General features: G+C 47.2%; 1 protein-coding gene across 2 annotated transcripts; it reads right to left on the bottom strand.

Moving 5' to 3' along the window:
- Positions 1-353: 353 nt before the first annotated feature.
- Positions 354-17,253, bottom strand: acsl2 (acyl-CoA synthetase long chain family member 2). Of its 2 annotated transcripts, XM_048981642.1 has the most exons (23): positions 17,092-17,253; positions 16,826-16,989; positions 15,213-15,360; positions 8,059-8,297; positions 6,635-6,749; positions 6,334-6,398; positions 6,008-6,109; positions 5,676-5,775; positions 5,397-5,575; positions 5,267-5,299; positions 5,096-5,147; positions 4,900-4,973; positions 4,742-4,819; positions 4,522-4,656; positions 4,198-4,332; positions 3,330-3,425; positions 3,171-3,243; positions 2,835-2,923; positions 2,601-2,717; positions 2,355-2,498; positions 2,120-2,221; positions 1,545-1,616; positions 354-1,298 (listed from the first exon to the last, which is right to left on the bottom strand). In XM_048981642.1, exons 4-23 carry the CDS (start codon positions 8,293-8,295, stop codon positions 1,158-1,160), a joined length of 2,139 nt encoding a protein of 712 aa, XP_048837599.1. In that variant the 5' UTR covers positions 8,296-8,297; positions 15,213-15,360; positions 16,826-16,989; positions 17,092-17,253; the 3' UTR covers positions 354-1,157. The 2 variants fall into 2 exon arrangements, with proteins under 2 accessions (XP_048837599.1, XP_048837610.1); XM_048981653.1 differs by lacking the exons at positions 15,213-15,360; positions 16,826-16,989; positions 17,092-17,253 and adding an exon at positions 14,989-15,188.
- Positions 17,254-20,331: the final 3,078 nt, after the last annotated feature.

Raw genomic sequence — 20,331 nt, 5'->3', positions numbered from 1 at the left:
GACGTACGATTGTTTGGTCCCCCCTGCTGGCTGCACTCTGCCATAGCACTCAGCAGTGGCTATTGACAGTCAGTTGTAGTACGACATCCAGTACCCACAGAGTCTCTCACGCGTCCAAGAGAAGCAGGGGATGGATCTCCAGGCTGCAGGCCTGGAGTTGTGCCTCAAATACGGCAGGCATTTTGGGGCAAGGTTTTAAAATTATCCCTGCTCCGGAGAATGGAAACGCAGAGTAAACCTTCATTTGCCAGTTACAGGTGGCCACTTGAGAGAAAAGCCATCACACAGCGAAATACTTCAGCTGGCCGCAGTTACAGAAACAGTGCAACTGATATGCATGCTTAACACCCAGGAATCCATAATCATATTTTATTCCATTAACTCAAACCACCAAACGGGACTCTACAAGTACAGGAATTAGTTTCACATTGTTTACAGTTTGTCACGCTCCGTATTTACAGTCTTTAAAATGTCCCCTGCAGTTACAGATGTGCTGCATCTGAGCGTGAAGCGGTTTTGTTGTGACGCTGGGAAGGCCAGAGGCTCCGCCCAGTCCGAGTCCGAAATGCCGGTGCTGGGAATCTGGCTATGAAACACACATCCTGATGATGAGATGGTCACCGAACACATTAAAAAAAGACAAGTACCTAAAATCATTTAACCTCACGATGATGGATTTTTCTCTCTCAAAAAAAAAGCACTTTCCTATGTAGGTCCAGAATCTGGGGCTGGTGACAATAGTTGTAACTGCTTTACAGGAGAGGTCTACTGCTTAGTAAAGTGCATCCGCTCTGCTTGTGGTTCACCCGTGCCCATCTGTCGAGTTTGGGGCCCTGCAGCCCCAAATGGGGTGGTGTCACAGGGGCCCCAGCCATCTTGAACTACACCCATAACACCACCGCGTCTCACCCTGAGGTCCACGCGCTGCTCCCGGCAGCAAAGGCAGATGCTTTCTGTGTTCATGAGTTCTGAATATCAGCTACAGGGGACCTACGCGCATCCATCGCAGCAAAACTGCGAATCTAAGTGTGAGCTGCAAGGCGACGTACGTGCGGGTCTCCGATGGAACACTACTTCAGGGGGGACTGCCCCCCCCTCACCGAGTACAGGGTTAAGGGTATGTGCGGCGAGTGTGTGCGCACCCCTGGGGGGCCTCGCTAAATGGGCGACTTGCTGTACATTTGTGAGATTTGCTCATGGAAGAACCTGCGGATATCGGCACGGCGACTCTTTAAGGTGGGGGTGAGCAGACCGTTGCTCACGCTGAAGACCTCTGGGTGCAGGTGCAGGTCTTTCACCTGGGGTGAGAGGGTGGAGGTTGTAGAATTTTACAGGGCAGGGTAAAAGACTGGTGGGCGAATGGTGGACGGGGGGTGGGGGTAGGTGTACTTGGCTCAATTAACAGTTGACAGCTTATGGTTGATGGAGACACCTGGCAGTTATCAGCTAGTGTATTCTGCCGTTTTTCATATAGTCTAGTAATGAATCGTATCAAATAACCAGCTTTCGTCACAAGAGCAGCAGACTTGTCCAGGGATGCTCACCTGCTCGAAGGACTTGAGACCGGCCTCCTTCCCCACTGCTGTCATGTCCTCTAGAACGGCTTTCTTCACGTCCTGGATGCCAGGAGAGAGCATTGCTGAAGCCCTCGTCAGCTTGTGTACCCAGGCGGTGACACACAGCCAGTAAGAGTGATAACATCCCAGATAATAGTTGACAAGTACTGGACGACAAACACGCAAAATATGCTTATGGAAATACATACGTTGTATGGAAATTACTTATTTAAGAACATATTCCCTGAATCTACTTATAAAGGTAACAGTCTGTTAGCTAGCTAAAATCTATCCTTCTAAAGAGAAAAATCACCCTGGAAAAACTCATTATGCTGTCAAAGTGATTAATTATTTGTCCCTTGGTGATTAAAATAATTTTGAACCTGCAAGCAGACATTCTCAGTGACATAGTTCAGTTTGGCCAGAAGAAGAATTAACCAGAACGAATAAACCAAACAAACCACTGAACAAACAAAAATGGTATCAAGGGGAAATGGCGGCCGAGTCCCTTACTTTCTTTGTTGTTGTTGTTTTTTGTTAATTGATTAGGCTCAGTCACTTACTGGATTCTGGCAGAGCTCTTCATGGGTTCCCACAATGCCCCTCTCTCGGGCCCACTCTGTGAACACTTCAGGGTCTGGCACGACTATACCGATCAGGTAAGACTGAGCCCAGACAAAAAAAAAAAAAATCTAATTTCAGTTTTCATAAAAATAAATAACCCTACAGAAACTAAACAGCAGATAATCGTCTGACCAAACAAAGGGGGGGGGGGGGGGTTTACGTCAGTCGAAATACCTGCAAACTGTCTCCATGGATGAAGACCTGAAGGACAGGGACACAGCGCGTGTAGACATTCTCAATCTTCTCTGGGGCGATGTACTCGCCCTGGGACAGCTTGAAGATGTGCTTCTTCCTGTCGATGATGCGTAGAGTCCCATTCTGGGGAAGGCAGAGTGGCAGAGTTCAGGGGAGCCAATTGGACCCTTTTCAACGGGTCGGATGAAACTGCCGCAGCGAGCCGACGCGGCGGGCGGAGCTCACGGGCAGCCACTGTCCCACGTCGCCTGTGTGCAGCCAGCCCTCGGAGTCCAGCGTCTCGGCCGTCGTCGCCTCGTCACGCAGGTATCCCTTGAACACGCTGTGACCCCGGATACAGATCTGCGGCCGGACCGGAGAAAGGAGAGAGAACAGCAGGTGACGGTTTGAACGTGGCCTATCGGGGAGCGTCGCTGGCTTCGCTTAGCAAAGGCTTTTCTCAGTGGCTCCGTCTCTCACCTCTCCCTCCCTGTTCTTGGCATAGTAGTTCATGTCAGGGATGTCGGCCAGTTTCACCATGGCGCAGGGAAGGGGAGCGCCAACGTGGCCTGGGCAGGAGGGGGGGCACACAAGGAGGGACAATGAACGACATTCAGGTCACCGACACTGAGACAAGGCGTTAACGACGAGGCATCCGAAACAAAGCACTGCATATTCCAGACCCGAACACTGCTGACAGTGAAAAGCAGCACAAGGTTTGTCTGACGGCTTTAACAAGGCCGCTAGAGTCAGGCGCCACTGTGCATCACGCAAACGTTCCACAAGGGGGCAACAGAGCTCAACTACAAGGCTCACCTGCAGTCCAGTCGCCAGGCATGGAGAAAGTACAGCCAGCTGTGCACTCCGTTTGCCCGTAACCCTCGAAGATCTGCGCAGACAGCGCAGTCAGATGACAGCGATAGGGTGCATGTACACACAGAGGAGGTATAACCAGGAGGTAAGTGTCTGTCTCACCAGACAGCCAAGTGTGGCTCTCAGGAAGGACAGCACAGTAGGAGAGATGGGGGCGGAGGCAGTCAGGATGAATCGGAGATTCCCCCCCAGGCTGGCCTGCACAAAACACAAAAAGACAGACGGTCCACACTCTCGGTCCACACTCTCGGTACACTGCGCCTTGTCCGCTGTTTAAAGGGAACAGCTGATGCAACACAGCGCTTACAGTGTGGGTAACTCCATCTTAGAGAATGTCTCTCTGTGTAAATCAGTTTATTAAGTGATTATTAAATAACTGTGTTTCCTAAACCGGTCCTCAGGGACCCACAGACAGTCGGATGGAGCAAAAACATGGACCGACTGTGGGTTACCAAGGACTGGATTGGGAATCACTGTCATATGTCATCAAGTATTGCGATTACATTGACAAAAACATCTATAATGATTATTTGGGTTTTTTTTCCCATGACAGAAACAGAATGTCAGGTATAAAAGACAATGTTTATCTAGCATAAACTAAATACTTCCTTAAGCTTTGGATAAGGAAGTCAGTTTTAATAAGAGCTATTTATAAAAGCTAATTCTGAGATTCAATAAAAAAAATGATTTAGAAAAAGTCCCAAAAACAGCCTAAAATTGTGATTTTAGTCCCTTTTTCAGACAAAGAAGCAAAATCCCATCCTGAAAGCAGTATGGCTTTGACGCTGGTTATTTAATAACAAGATCCAGCTACTGAACTGAGAAGTAGATTCTGATCTGACAGAGGCAGATGGGCAGGATCCACTTGACCCCCCCCGCCCCCCCAACCTCCCCCAAACAATTCTGACAGACGCATAAGGCCCATCTGAAGCCTAACCCCGCCCCCTGCATGGTCTAGTGGTGCCCTCACCTGGATCTTGTTGAATAACAGTCGGTCCCAGAGGCTGTTGTTACGCACCACCCCACTGCTGAGCTCCGCCTGCTTCCTGCGGACGGCATATTGGAGCACCGCCCGCCTCAGGGGGGAGGTCACCGAACCCAAAATCTACCGATGGGCAGGACCAAAGCAGAGTGATAGATTTATAGGAAAAGAGAAATTGTGCTTACAGATTAAACATTTGTCAAAGACTGGGGACAGGTGGAAATGCCTCACTGTACAGTGTTTTGTACATCATGACATATAGTTTTTTTTTAGTATAACTCCCTAGCGCCCCCTGCTGGCTGGACAGCGGACCTTGTCGTAGATGCGGTTCAGCAGCCGTGGGACCACAGGGAAGAACGTAGGCTTCAGGGTCTTGATGTCGTCCATCAGCAGAGAGATGTCCCCCTGGTAGAAGCCTACCCTGGCTCCGTGGCAGAACATCGAGACCTAGAAGAGAATGAAAGAGTACAGGAAGTAGGAAGAATGATGGGGGGGGCGGGGGTCTGGTGCCTAAGGAAGGGGGGGGTGGTACCTGGATCATGCGCTCGAACATGTGGGCGAGGGGCAGGTAGGATATGGACACATCCTCTTGCTGAATCACAAATGACCCCTGGTGAGGAAAAAGATTTAATTGTTTCATCTACATATTACAGCATTCATAACGGGAGGGGGGGCAAACAGCAAGCTAACCTCCAGGATCTTGATGACGGAGGAGGTGTTTGACGCGATGTTGCCGTGGGTGATCATCGCTCCCTTCGGCTTCCCTAGGAGGGTGAAGAAACAGACGTGACCAGAGGCGGGGGCACTCGTAGGACGGCGTTAAGGTTAAAATCTAGCCCCCAGACACGCGCTGTCTAGGGTACAGCAGGGAGGCTCGCTTGCGGACCTGTGGTGCCGCTGGTGAAGCAGATGACCGCCAGGTCTTCGGGTCTGGGAGGCTGCGGGGAGACAGTGAGGAAGAGCGTGAGGACTGCAGGACTGGTGCAATGCCTCGAGCGGACCAGACCGGACCGGACCGGACCAGACCGGACCGGACCGGACCGGACCGGACACTCACCACGGGGTCTCTGAGATTCTGCCGGCCCAGGTCCTGAAAGGAGACACAGAGGAAGCTAAGACCTCGGATTCCAGACAGCGAACATCACCATCGCGCTAACAGGCCTGCAGGCGCCTCCCGTCCTACTCACCATGACCTCCCTAAGCTCCAGAATCTCCACACCGCACTGCTTTCCCCTCTCCACAAGCTGGGAGCTGAAGGGATTGAAGAGCACCAGGCGGGAAAGCATGGGCGTCAACCCCTTCTCCATGTTGGCTAGCAGGGACTCTGCCTTCTCTTCCCGGTCACAGAGCACCAGTGAGATCTCAGCTGTGAGAAGACAGGGGGGAGGTCGTCTCCCAGGTCGGGGAAACACACTGCAATCTGTCGTTTACGCTCATCGGCATTGAGATGAGCCTTTTCTGCTCACCCAGGTTGAGGATGTGTACCATGGCTTCCAGGCCTAAAGTGTCATAGAGGGGCACCACAGCCATGGAGAAGGTGTAGCAGGCCAGCTCTGTGATGACCCACTTCAACCAGCAGGGGGAGACAGACACACACAAAACACACGCACAGGATTGAGCCACCTGGCCGTGCTGCAAATCCTATTATGTCTCAGTTCTACAGCCCAAAAATGTCAAGGGAATAATCTTTTTTCTATATGGCAGGTGAATTCCAGAAAGAAAAACATCACAGAAAGGGAGGCAGGGAGGGAGGGAAGGTGGGGGGAGGGAGAGAACGACAAAACAAGTGGCAGTGTACCTCTGGCCTATTCTGTGCAAAAATCCCAATGAACTGCTGGGGATTGGGCTGGCAGCCTTTAGCCAACAAGCCGGATCCAAGGATCCGAGCCCGTTCAGACACCTGAGAAGGAACACGGGGACGTTACCAATGGCGACAGTTAAGAGGGTAAACATGTGACCAGTCTGGTGCAGAAAGGCGTCTGGGTTTGTATCGAACCCGACACATCGTGCGGCTACGTAAATGGGTCAAGGGGCTGTGCTAGCTGCTTTCCCCAAGCCAGAGGAACAGGAATGGGAAGGATGCCACCAGCAGGGGGCACCACAGAGCTTCTGACCGCCACTCACCTCGTTGTAGGAGATCCACTGGTATGGCTCCCCTGGCTTCCTGTAGCCCAGGCAAGGCCCAGTGCCTGTGGATGAGGGCGACACGACACAGTAAGGTTATGGGGCTGGACCCAAAGTGAGCAGACGCATCTGGACAGTGGGAAACAGAACAGCGGCCCAGCCTGCTGCTGGATACTGTTATTCTGTCTTGCTTGAAGAGATTCTAAGTCCTACCCTAGCATACCTCAGGGTGGCGTTATACTTATACTTTGAAGCCTGCTGCTAAATAAATGCTATTGCAGAAGAGCATGGACCCACTCACCGGACACTCTCAGTCCCCTCTGGAACATGTCGTAGGCCGTCCTGGTGTCCTCGTAGTAGAAATCCAGCAGCGTATCGTCCTTGAGGAGAGCAGAGCGCCGGCATGTGGGCTCCCCCTATTCAGAGACACTTACTGAATGAGGATGATTTTTTAAAGCCACATTGGCTCCCAAGCAGCTGCTCAGCGTCTCTTAACCTGTTATCGATCTCGCCCCCTGATGGTGGGCCCCGCCAGCACGTCGCTGTGTGTTTCAAATGCTTGTAACTCCGGAACCACTTGTCCTACAATTACAAACTAGGGTTTGTTTTAATCGATACAGTCAAGAGATGTTAAGCAAACACAACCAATTACTAAAAGTGTTTTGTATGCTGGCAAACAATCCTTGAGCTGGACAATTCCTGTTCTGCGAAAATTGATTTTTGACTTCTCCATACCAATAACTCCACTCTGCTCATAGATGGAAAATTTCCAAAATAAAACTGCTATCCACCAGGGCCTTCGATGCAAGTTTGGTGCAAATTGGTCAAGGCGCTCAAATGCACCCACACTTTAACCCCATTGCGGTGCCAGCTGACCAGTATGGAAAACAGCAAATCAAACTATAAATAAATGTCATACCTGTGTTTAAATGCAAGTTCTTTCTAAGGCATTCTATTTTTGACTTCAGATCCAAGTGTAACAACATTTTTCTGGACCACACCCCCCCCCCCCCCCTGAGTCTCCCCCAGTAACCGAGACAGACGTGCACAACCCCATTTTGGCTCCTGCGCTTCCCATCATAGTCAGTGCATGTGATGCAGGTAATGTATTGGGTGGCCAAGAGATCCATCAAAAGGGATTGTGCGTTGTTATGGTTTCCCATAATCGCCTAGAAAGGCCAGCCTATCAGCTAAAACCAAATGGCTTGAGGGAGGGGCTTACACTGTCAGGGAGGCTGTTGTACACTGTGCATGCAGGGAACCTTGTGCACAAAGCAGTTTGCATGCTGAAATCCACAGGGTAAACACAGGGTAAAAGTGGATGCTGTTACGGACGCAAAGTAAGCAGCAGTAGTTTTTACTATCTTTAGTCAGTTTAAATTGGTTTGTTGAATATTGATTATTTGACTCTTACCGAGGTATGAACACCAATATCGGCATACTTTGCACGGTGAGCGCATTATTATTTCATGTCAATTAACCGGAAGCCCACGATTCAAGATGGTCGCTAGTCAGAATTTTATAACTTTGTTTTTTAAATTTATTTAACTGGTTTGTGAATGAATAATGTTTTTTTTAATATTTGGAAAGACTGATTGTACTAAAATTATTTCTGGTTGGAACTGTTTTTTTTCGTTTTTTTTTTTTTTGTCACTACGAGCATGCCTTAACACGCCCGCCAAAATAACACATTTTTACAGAGCGGCCTCCCAAGCTCACTCTTACCTGTACAGGTGTGGACTGCATGTGTAGGTCACATGGTGGCCGGATGGGGCGTGGCCGGGTGACCAGCCAATAGGCGGTGAGGGAGGCCAGCGCCCCCAGGCCGAGCAGCGAGGAGGGCGAGAGGGACAAGGAAGAGAGTGAGGGCAGCGATGGAATGAGGCTCCGCAGGTCCTCGGCGTCCAGCATCCGCACCCCCGAGCCGGAGCGCAGGGAGCGCAACCACTCCTGGACCTGCATGGCTGACAAGGGACGGACTCACTTACTGATTCTGCAGCGCAAATGCAGGCAAGTAGTAGAGCTGCTCGATTATGGCAAAAATCATAATCACGATTATTTTGACCAATATGGAGATCACGATTATTTCCCACAATTACTCTTGACTGCAGAAATATTGTATTTCTTGAATCTCAATAATGTAACTTATACACTTGAAACTGAATTGAAACAAAAATACATTTTTAATAAGATAACAAAGTTCATTTTAAATGAATACATAAGTTATACTGAGATTAACCTCTGAGGTTCAAAAACATTAAACTTGACTTTTTTCCCCAGCTATAGATAATAGAGTCCACTGTTTAGTCCACTGATATAAAAAGTGCAACTTAAAGATTTTTTGTATGAAAAACTAGTCTGTTTACATGATCTGACTTCAGTAATGAAGGAGGTGATATTTCCAGCTGTGCTGAAGACCCTCTCTTTTGATAAATAATATCTTTATATTATTTTATCTCAATATATCTATTATATTATTTTATCTCAATATATCTTAGTGTTTTTTGTGAACTTCATAGATACACAGTTGCATTATAGAGGGTGTCCTTAACGACTAACTGCGTTGCAGTACGAGTTGATGAGGTTGCCTCACATTTCAGAGTATTTTTGTTCATGTATTGTTTGGTGATAGACCACTTTATGATCAAGCTTTAAGTGGTTAAATAAATTGGTCGTGTTGCCTTGTGGTGCAGACACAGCTTTGAAACATATTCTGCAGATTATTTGTTGTTGTTCTTGGTCCGATTAACTGAAGCCAAAATGATTCCAAATAACTGATGTGCGTTTACCTCTTTTGTTGAGCAAAGGTACCCGTCCTGCCAATTTGACCGTGAATGCGTTTTTATTGCTGTGCTGCAGGGAATTTGCTAACAACGTTATCGGAGGGGCAAAGCACACCTCTGAAAAATTAGTGCACCAATCTGGATTTATTGCGCGATATAAAGTTATTATAAAGCTATTATAATTTTATCATAATCATGGGAAGCCAAAATTGTTATCGTGATTCAAATTTGATTAATTGCACAGCTCTAGCAAGTAGTGATGGCCAAATGAAACTTCATGAACCATGTGCTGTATTTTCTGACCCCACTAGATGGTGCTCTCTGTTCAAAAAATGGCTCAAAGCAGGTCCCAAAGTAAATCAAGAGCACTCAGAGGCCCGCAGATGCCCAACGCTGACAGACACAGCAAATGAGAAACTGACCATTGCAGAAAAGGAAAGGACGTCAACCTTTCTCTTATACGACATGCATGGCCAAGCATATCAGACTCCCATTAACTGAAGGGACTGTGACTGAAATGACTTCTCATTTAGGCATTTGCTTACACTTCCTACACTTTCATCACTTTTTTCTGTTTAGAAATGGCAGCTTAAGCATTTCTATGAACCTTCCAAAGTGTGGCTGCCGTGTGCAGGTCAGTGTGGGCAGAGTTGCCAAGGTGGCGTGCCTGAGCAGCACTACCCGAGCAGAGTACCCGCCTCTCACAGACCAGCAGGATATGCAGAGCTGCGCATCCAGCGCTGCATCGATCCCGCTGATGCTCATACATGACGGAAATTAAAACTTGCAGATTCGAAAAAATTGCCGATGCTGCTTGTGCTATCCCCCCACCTCCACAGTCTTTTACACAGAAGGAATTATTGGGTAGTGACACCCGGGGGGGGGGGGGGGGGGGGGGGGGGGGGGGGACTATATGGATCAATCTCACACTAAAACTAAACGCTAGATGGAGGAGCACTGTTCAAATATGGTTTTGCAACTGTGATCAGAAGGTCATACTCAGTGAGAGAGAGCGTAGCACAGCTGCAGGGCTAGAGGCCGTTTGGTGAAGCGGTAGGCTGGGGCTTATTTTGGGTGTGTGTGTGTGTGTGTGTGTGTGTGTGTGAGTGAAAGAGAGAGATCCGACAGGTCAACATAGCCAAATGTGGACAGCATTGTAAGATTGAGACTCCTGAAAGAAAGATACAGAGAAATACTCCCGTAAAAAACATGACTGTTATAAATATTCCAACAGAAGAACACAAGAGACACTTTGAAAAATACTGTGACTATAGATAAAGTACTAGGACATAACCAGAGAAACACAGAAATACTGCCAGCATTGAGAAATAGTTTCAAAGAATAGGTGTCTGAAACCAGAAACATACTCCAACAGAATACTAATATCAAAATAAACAAATACTTCCATAGAACTGACTGCCAGTATTAACATAAAAGTACGGCCAGTATCAATATTCCCAGGACAGGTACCAATACCCCCAGATAAAAGCACTGCAAGTACCAATACCCAAGAAGTACTGCTAGTATCAATACTCCCACAGGGTTTTCAAGACTTTAAAGCATGATTTTTTGAAAGAACAGGGATAATCGAAAGACTCATCTTGTACTAAACAAACCCAGCTCCACTCTGACACCAGTACAGAAGAGGGGAAGATGAATGTGTGTGTGTGTGTCTGCATGAGGGCGTAGGCACTGTGATGATGAGAGAAGACTCTTCTAATTGGTCAGGCTGAAACAGGCACTAAGGTTACCATTGGCCACAGTGGGTCACCAAACAGCAGCTCAGGCTAGTGCTAGCTGGGGCCCTTGACTGTGTGAGAGAGTGTGTGTGACGGGAACAGACAGACAAAAGGGATAAAAGGCAGCAGAGGCCACAATGAAAGGATGAAAGAGACTGCAGCAAGGGGACGGAGGAGAGCAACAGAGCCTGGCAGGAAGGAACGGGGGGGTGAGCAATGAGTGAAGAGATTTGGGCCGATTTCAGTGGCGAGATGGGGTGAGGGGGAGGGACGGCCTACATGTCTGTCTCGCTGCAGCCAGAGCGGCCCGCGGGAGGGGGAGGCCACTGAGGCAGCAGTGCCTTTGAAGGCCATGCCCCTCGTCTTTGTCTCCAAAGTTCCGCTTCCATCAAAAGTTCTCTCCTCACTGCCTCTCAGTCTCCTCCATTCAAATCCCCCCGCCTCCCCCCCAAGCCCGCTGCTCACTCTGTGGAGACGAGCCTCCCCAGCAAACAAAACAGCCCCCCCCCTTAACCTCTCACCCACTTCCTCACTACGGGGAATAAAGAGTGACATCACCATCCCTTCAGTCACTCCGCACACATCCCCTCCTGCAGCACCCTAAGAACCGCGCCATCCATCCCCAGCTGCTCCTCACTCACCCCCACCGGCGACCCCACGAGGGCAAAAGCAGCCCTGCAAATCCCGGCTCCTCTTCACGGCACTGGGAACTCGACAGTGACCGGAAACTTCCATGGGCCAGCTAGCTGCCGGCGCGAGGAAGAAACCATGAAAGCTGAGATTTCTGCGGATACCTGTTACCGGACCTGCGTGATGAGTGAGTCACACAAACTTGCTGGAAAAAGAAAAAAAAACACCACCACCCAACCGTAACTATCGACGACAACACGTGAAAAGATTTTCCCGTCTTTCATCGGCACTTTCTCCCTCCCACCTGTCCATAATGGCTATTGTCAGGGCAGGACAGGCCCTATTGTACTGACCTGGCACTTACTCACAAGCAAAGGGAGGCAAGGCAAGGGAGGAGTACATGGCGAATTAATCAAACCAGAGACTTACAACTACAGACAAACCTTAGGCAAAGGCATGGCTCAGGAAGGACCTACAGGGATTATTAACCATGCGGTGAATTACTACTAACATTTCGCGGGGGTGTCGGGGAATACTCTATTTCCTATATGTCGTTTTCCTTCTGTACACAGAGCCGTCTTCCCTGGGGCAGACAGGCAGGACGAAACTTGATCTCTGGAATCTGGGACCGAAAAGCACCAGGTTGCTCGCGGCCGTATGTATTTATGGTCTCAGACTCTCACAGGTTTTCTGACGGACGTGTTAATGCCGCGAACCGGGATTCGACGTGAGACGACGCGGGCCGTCACCAAACCCGAGGATGGTTATTGGTCTTCCGAACGGACGAGTGCGGAAACTCTGTAGCGAGATTCGATCGTGGCTCCTAAATGACAGCTCTGGGGGAGGGGGGGGGGAACCACAATGATACATCGTGAGGGCATGAAGTGACAGCCTGCAGGCTGGGAGGAGACAACAGCCCGTAAACAGACACCTGAAAGCACTTTGACACATTGGTGAGACATTAGGAAAGGGACATGAACTCCACTCCACCCAACACACACAGACGGATGGTACAAAAGATCACAGGACTTGGCTTCCGGTGCAGGGGGATAAAAAGCGGCAAGTCTGACCCTTTGTCCTGCTGCAGGGTGACCTTGGACGCCCTTGTCCTGGTGTCCACACTTCAGTACCTAGAGACACCTGTTCCAGTGAGGTGGGGGTAGATTTGAGGGGCTAGGCAAAAGTGTAGGAGTGCATTTGATATTTCGGAGGGACACAACTTAATCATTTAAATGCAAAAATCCGTGTTTTTTTTTTTTTTTGGGGGGGGAGGGGGGATTAAGCCAAATTAAATACGGGCTGGGCACACATTCCCCTTTCCCCCTGGCTCCTATGGCCCTGAGTTTGGGGTATTTTGAGGGGGGGGGGGGTAATTATAATGAGTTTAAGCTGATCTATTTAGGAACCGGAAGTCACACAAAGTTACCCATGTGATTAGGTTTGGGGGGTGTTTGTCATTATGGGGGAGCTCTAGGGGTGGGGTGCAGAGTTACGAATGGCATCCTTTGACCCAGAAACTGGCTGAGAGAGACAGAGAGAGAGAGACACAGAGAGAGCGACAGAGAGAGAGAGACAGAGAGCAACAGAGAGAGAGAGACAGAAAGAGACAGGGAGCAACAGAGAGAGAGAGACAGAGAGAGAGAGACAGAGAGCAACAGAGAGAGAGAGAGACAGAGAGACAGAGAGAGACAGAGAGAGAGAGAGAGAGACAGAGAGAGAGAGACAGAGACAGAGAGCTTGACCAGCTCTGAAACTCTCAAGCCCCATTTCAGGGTTAACAGCACTCTGTTGAGAAGCTTGAATCCACTTTCCAGACAAAAAATGGATGCCTACTGGCCAAGCACAGCCAAGCTGAAGTAACACAACACGTTTCGCTGATCGCAATATTGTAGCTACTGTATTAGCTAGAGTATGAAAAAATCATCTACTGTTCTTACTGTAGTCACTCCCCTGACATCACCTGCAGAGCACCACCTCCATCGTCCATGGTCAGTCACAATATGGCTCCCTGTCTGAAGTGCCACACTGACTCAACCCATGACCAGAACTTCTTAACACACACACACACACACACACACACACACACACACACACACACACACAGCAACCATGAATCTCAGTTCCCGTCCAGCCATGACGCCCCAGAACAAGTAAACCTTTGTCTGCAAAAGGCTGACAAAAGTGAGCGGGCAACCCATACAAATCGGGTGAGAGAGGGATGGGGAAGCAGAGGGGGGGGGGGGCACAGAGCGAGAGCGCAAGGGCGACAGCGCGCTTCAACTCACAGCAGCAAAGACCGACGAGTATCATGCAACTGCACGACGGGTGAACAATTTTTAGAGAATAGGTGCAGAGAGGAAGCAGTATAAAAAAGGACATGGGGGGCGGGGGGCGCAAGTGAATGGCTGGGTATTCTCAGGCACTGATTCCTAAAGGAACCATTAAGAGCATGAACGCCATCGAAATGAGGAGGAAAGGGGGGGTGGGTGCGGGGCAGCTCAGCGCGTGGTGGCCCAGGAGCTGCGCGAGGCTGCCGGTGACTGCCGCGCTTCCGCGCGCCACCTCCGATATGCCAGCGGTCTATAATCCCAGCTGCACGACATTCGCTGACATTCCTGCGGCGATTACGGATGGAGCACACTTTCATAAAAACCATGAGAAAGGCTTCCGGGGTGAATAATTGCCGCCTTAATTATTTACTAATAATGTGCATTCATCTTTATTAAGGGGCGACCTATCATTTGAATTATTCAGCATGCCTCATATTATGCACTTAACACTATTTAATAACCGTTATCAAGTAACCTGCAGTGTCACTGAACTTCTATCGCTGGGTCTAACTTCACGTTTAAAACGTGCCAGTCCACCCAGCCCTATAATCTGGCCTGCAGGACTAAGCTGCCCAAGGCATGAGTAAAGTCCTTTACTGCGTCTGCTTGCATTCCTGCAAAAAAACATTCCCGTGCGGTTCGTGTCAGACAAGACAGTGTGACAGTAAAACCAGCCGAAACACGTAGACACACACACACACACACACACAGAAACATGAAAGCGAGGGGGCGCCACAATAAGTGCAGGAATTCTACACAATGCCGCACACGAACATGCGGCCACGTCGACACAGAACAAAACTGCAAGGTCCGTGGTGTTTTCCCGCGGTCTGATCCACGCGGGGTGCCCCCATGGATTCGGAGGAGCCCCCCCGGAGGAGCCCGGCGAAGCGCCACTGGCGCCGCTGTCGCGTATATGTAGGGATGTGTACATGGGTGCACTTCGACGGTTTACCTCTTTAAATGCCCTCCATAAGAGGAAACGCATCACTGATGTCTTGAAAATGTGTAATTTTCTGCACATCTGTTGCTAAAACACGTTTTCGTTCATCTAGACTAACTTTCATGAGTTACATAAGAATTTGGGAGCCTGATGCAGATCTAGTTCAACTTTTACACGTGACCAGCAGTCTTACTAAATACCGCTAAGGACAACTCGAAATATTTACCTACCGATTTCTTAACTTTTCTTCCCAAGTGAATGTTCACGTATCGCGCCTATTTCTGCAAACGCTTGGATCCACATTAAGGCTTCATTCGGCGTTTAAGCAAAACTCTGATAACTGATACCGCATAAGGAAGTTACAAGGCTAGATCCCATCGCGCCTCGGTTTTCAGTCCGCTTTTTTATTCTGCTGTATCGGTGTGAATTTGAAAACAGGAAAAGTCAGGCTTACCTGGGAAAAACGCCCGGTTTATGTGCTTGGGCTGGCCGTGTAACTTCAGAAAGGAGGTGGAGATGGATCGGTCCCACAGAGTCGTGGAAATTGCGCCCCCGGCCCCGAAACGCCGCCCTTTCCCCCTCCTTTAGTGACTAGCGTCATCCTGCGAGAAGCGAATGGCAATTATATTAACGGGGCTGGACTGTACCAGCAAGCACCGATACATCACGTAACCCTGCCCGTGTCACACGTATAGTTTAGAAAATTTTTAATTAAAGAGAAATTGTGAATGTGCTTCAGTAATAAAAGGTTCCACCGAAATTCGAGCGTATCAGCTTAACCAAGAAAATGCGACTTGCAGTAAAGAAGAAATACAAGTTTTGCCATAGCGTTACATCACCCCGCGGGCTTATGTAATACATGCCACAAAAAGCTGGGATACACGTCTCTATTTCGTCCTTTGTCACATCTTCGGGTTAATAAAGACAAACACCTTTAATATGAATCCAGTCTAGAGGACAATCAATGGGGAAATTATTATCGCGAAAGGTGCACCCATCTGACACCGACACCGGCCCCAAGATAACAGGAGAAAGCCCACAAACTACTTATACTATTATAAGTTTTTATAACTCTCCGGTGATGTTTACATCCTCCAGTCCGCATAGACTCGCTACAGAATTATACAGTATATGCAGAATACAGAATTACATTTAATAGTCTAACCATGTGTTATATTTTACTCAGTTTTCAGCTCAGACTAGCCTATATATTCATCTGAATTACTCAAACTCCAATGTAATAACATAAATATCGATTTTAAAATTCAAATGTAGGTCAGAAGAATATTATAATACCTAGAGTATTTATATCAACACAAAATTACTTCGTCCAGTCCAACAGTACAGTTACGTGAAATATGTGAAATATTTCGTAAGAATTCTTCTGTAAATTAACCCATATAACGCAATGATATTTAAATCATAGTCGTTTACTCAAATATTGGCCTTGTAATAAACAGAATTACGTGTCTTCAGAATTCATAAAGTCCTACTGTAACTTCGCGTTGTTTCCCGGATTAAATATTATTGTAACATTGGTGTGGCTCCTTTTTTAATAAGGGAGATATCAGCTCTTTAAAAAACGAAGCTCAGGTTTATTAACCGCCCGCTGCCAGCGATAACCAGCAGCGGCACAGACTGCGAAGTCGAAAATTAACTCCCGCACTCGGGGTAGATACAGTTACATATTGCACATGATTATGGCGCGACCGGAATAAATTTCTTTTTACTGTAGGTGCCGGGGTTGACGTTATTTCATGATCATTAAACCTTTCGTATGCGACACTCTTCTACACAGTTAAGCGTGTTCAATTACTTGTCCGATATTCATGCATTTTTAATTATCCATAACGGTCTCCATGCTTGGAGTAGAAATAAGCCGTAAAGCGCACCCTTTCCTTTCTATCAGAGTGCTGACTGTCACACTCACTGAGCGTTTTATTAGCAAAACTTGTACATCTTCTTATTCATGCAATTATCTAATCAGCCAATTATGTGGCAGCAGCGCAGTGGATAGTATCACGCGGCTACATATTAGGAGTTTCATGTAATGTTCACATCACATACCAGAATGAGGAAAAAGATGTGATCTTGGTGATCTTGACTGTGGCATGACTGCTGGTTCCAGATGGGCTGGTTTAAGTGTTTCTGTAATTGTTGATGTCCTGTGATCTTCATGCACAACAGTCTCCAGAGTTCGAAAAGCGCGAAACACCCACTGAGTGGCAGTTCTGTGGACAGAAATACCTGTTAACACCAACCACTTCTCGGATGCCACAACCCATTAGTATACTGTTGCTGAGCATTTGCAGCCCTTCTTGGCTACGACTTACCCATCTGCTAATGGCTATTTCGTGCATGCGCCCATGTCACCAAGTCGACTCAAACTACAGTCCTACAGCCTCCAACTCCTGGATAAAGACTCATAAACATTAAGACTGACATAACTTAATGAGGAGCTGAACATTTCCGCAGGAGCAAAGTCTTGATTTTTGCAGCCCTCCCTGATCTTTTGAGCAGTCCCTCAAGGATTTCGCAATTTTGTGATCACAGAAAAAAATCCTGAAAACTCAGCAAAAATTTGCAAGAGCGTGCGATTTCTCAAATTTACCACATCCTTCTGTCAATTCATGCGTTTCTCATAGACTGCACTTAAGGGCATAACTTTGGGTTCAGCAATGGGAAAGCTGAGGTCTCCAGCCATTTAAGGGTTTCCAGGGGGTTGTATTGGCTGGTTTTGATTATTGGGGGGGTTACAACCTCCCCATCCCCCCATAATTTTTGCCCATGGCTGCGCTGCAGTGCAGATGAACATAGTGAACACATCTCATAATGATCAGGGATAACATAGTCTACATAAAAGAACAACAGGCACTTTGGAAATGACACTTTACATTTTTCTGTCAATTTGTTTGACTGTTCCAGAGGTTGGAATAACTCACGGCCACAGTTCTGAGGGCGTTAACTCGTATGGCATTTCATTTACGTCAAAAGTCACAAGTGCAATAACATACTCACTAGTAAATTAAATTTTTTTATGCGCACAGGTATTAACGGTCCACTCGCAAGTCCTTTGCGTGCAAATTCAACCCTCGTGCTGAAATTCAGAATTTCAGCATAGTACCGGCAGCTGCAAGTGAGAAATGTTGCTGGCATGACGTGAATTCTGCTCTGGAAGCTGACCTCTGCTTGTGCGAATCAACCTGACTTTTGACAATTTTGGGGGAGGAAACCAAGTTAGACCCTGGCTCTCTTATGATTGGTCACTTTCAACACGGTTACACCCACAAGACCCAACCTGTCCCTTGATTGACAGCTTCCCTTAAGTGAACAAGAGGCATGAAATCTGGCCAGAGGTCAACCAGATCTGCACTCCCTTTCAGAAGGTGGCAGTAGTGCACCAAATATTATTTTCCAACTGCCAAAAACAGAAGAAGGAAAAGACGAAGAAGCGGTTTGGCCAGAGGCCTGTTATTTCAAACATCTGAGCCCTGACAGAAAGTCCAGAGTTGAAAAAACAGTGGATAGAACAATGGCCATGACACCCGAAGACCTCGCATGTAAGTGATACTGATAGACGGCTTCATCTAACAACCCAGCAATTTACTTATTGTGAAATTTGGTTGGAAGTAGAGATGAAACTGTGTAAAAAATTTTATATCACGATTATGGTGACCAAAATGATCAAAGTTATCAGTATTATTGTGGTATTGTTAAAATGTGCTTTAAAATGTTCAAAACGTAGTGACACACAACTCAGCATCAACCAAAGTTAGCAACAGCCTGCCAGGTCACTGTAATAAGGGTTTGTTTTGTATCCATAAAAACATGGTGGGAGGCAGTGACCTTTGGCAGTGACAGCACTCTGCAGGATTTTAATGTCAATGCACATTTGATATGGTTTTCATGTGTTTACATAATTTATTGACTATGCGATTATTTTAATGTTCATACAAACATAAAGTGCATAGTGCTACAGTATAATATTACTTGTGGTTTTCAATATAAAACTTGGTGACCTTTTCAGAATCCTCCCTCAGTGACTTTGGACTACAAATGGACTCTAACTTAGAGACTTCTTGACTCAAGCTTGCATTTTGTGACTAATGATTTATATACACACACACCAATGAGCTAAAACATTTTGAGCACCCCCATGTGAAACAAGTAATGTTGACTAAATTGAAGAAATTGTGTGTGCCAAGACTGGGGATTTATTTAATGGTAAGATGACAGTCAGTACTTGTAGTAGACATGTTGCATGCAAAAGCAATGGGGAGGGAAAATGATATGAGTGACTCTAATAAGGGCCAAATCATGATGGCCAGGTGTTTGGGTCAGAGAATCTCAAAAACACCAAGGACTGGGGGTGCTGACAGTCAGCCGTGGAATGAAGGTTACCCCATGTGGAAGGGCTATGTAGGCATGGTAGATAATTTTGATGATGATAACTGGAGTAACGTGTCTTGTGTTGTGTTGTGTTTGAGGCTATGTAACCATGGATCAGACTTGTTGGTCCACTGCACTCCACATGGGAAAATGGGATTCATCAGACCAGGCAGCCTTATTCCATTGCTCCAAGGCCCAGTTACAATGCTTGCATGCCTATTGTTGACGCTTTTGATGGTGGGCAGTGATCAGCATGTGCACTCAGACTGGCCTGCAGTTATATAGCCCCATAGGCAACAAGGCTATGGGCTTTTCAGAAATACTTCTACTGCCGGTCAATAATATCCTAAAATTTTAAATGTATTCATAATTGTTAGCTGGCCAAGGGATTCACCCTTTGATTTGCACATGCAGCACATCTCGAAATATTTTTTTTTTGAGCTGAATGAAAGCAAAGGCATCTGTGATACTTTGCCATATTATCTGTTGACCTTGGCATTCTTTTTTGCATTATTAGTGAATGTTCACAGGTACCTCTGGGAAGGTTCTTACAAAATAAAATAATAACAGAAAGCTAAATGGTGTCCGTATCTATTTGCCCAGGCTACACTCCTGGCTAAGCAGCTTGATGAAAACATCACACACTCCCTATCAATCAACTGTTTCTTTTTGGTTCACCAGCATGATTTCCCAGTGAGAGGTGATGGTTTCTCCCGGTACTTTCTCTACTCACCTTAGACTCCTGTTAGATACTACAGCTGCTGTTGCTTTTATTGCCCTCAATTTTCCATCACTTATTTAAAGTTGATTTATCCTTTCTTCTCTCTTGCTGATTCTGGGTACTTCCACCTCATCCCTCATCCTGACTGAAGTTGCTGTCAGTTTCCCAGAGCTGGGTAGTTCATGTCCAGAAAACAAAAATCCAGACCAAGATTTTGCTTCAACCAAGCAGATGAGTGACTCTGTGACTGTGACTTCTTACCATCAACTGGTTTCCTGACCAAAACCCAAACCCAACCCTAGATCTAAAAATAACAGCCCTAACCCTTGCTGTAACCTTAATAACAGCCCTAGCTATAGAGCTAGGCTCTCATTTGCCATAAATGTTAGAGCTAGGGTTAAGGTTAGGGTTAGGGTTGCCTTAAGGGTTATTGATAAACTACTGTCTGTTTCTCTCAACATAT

The sequence above is a fragment of the Brienomyrus brachyistius genome, chromosome 2, assembly GCF_023856365.1.
Source record: "Brienomyrus brachyistius isolate T26 chromosome 2, BBRACH_0.4, whole genome shotgun sequence".
NCBI classification, from domain to species: domain Eukaryota; kingdom Metazoa; phylum Chordata; class Actinopteri; order Osteoglossiformes; family Mormyridae; genus Brienomyrus; species Brienomyrus brachyistius.
The sequence above is the reverse complement of the archived record's forward strand: the minus strand, read 5'-3'. Positions and strand labels throughout refer to the sequence as shown.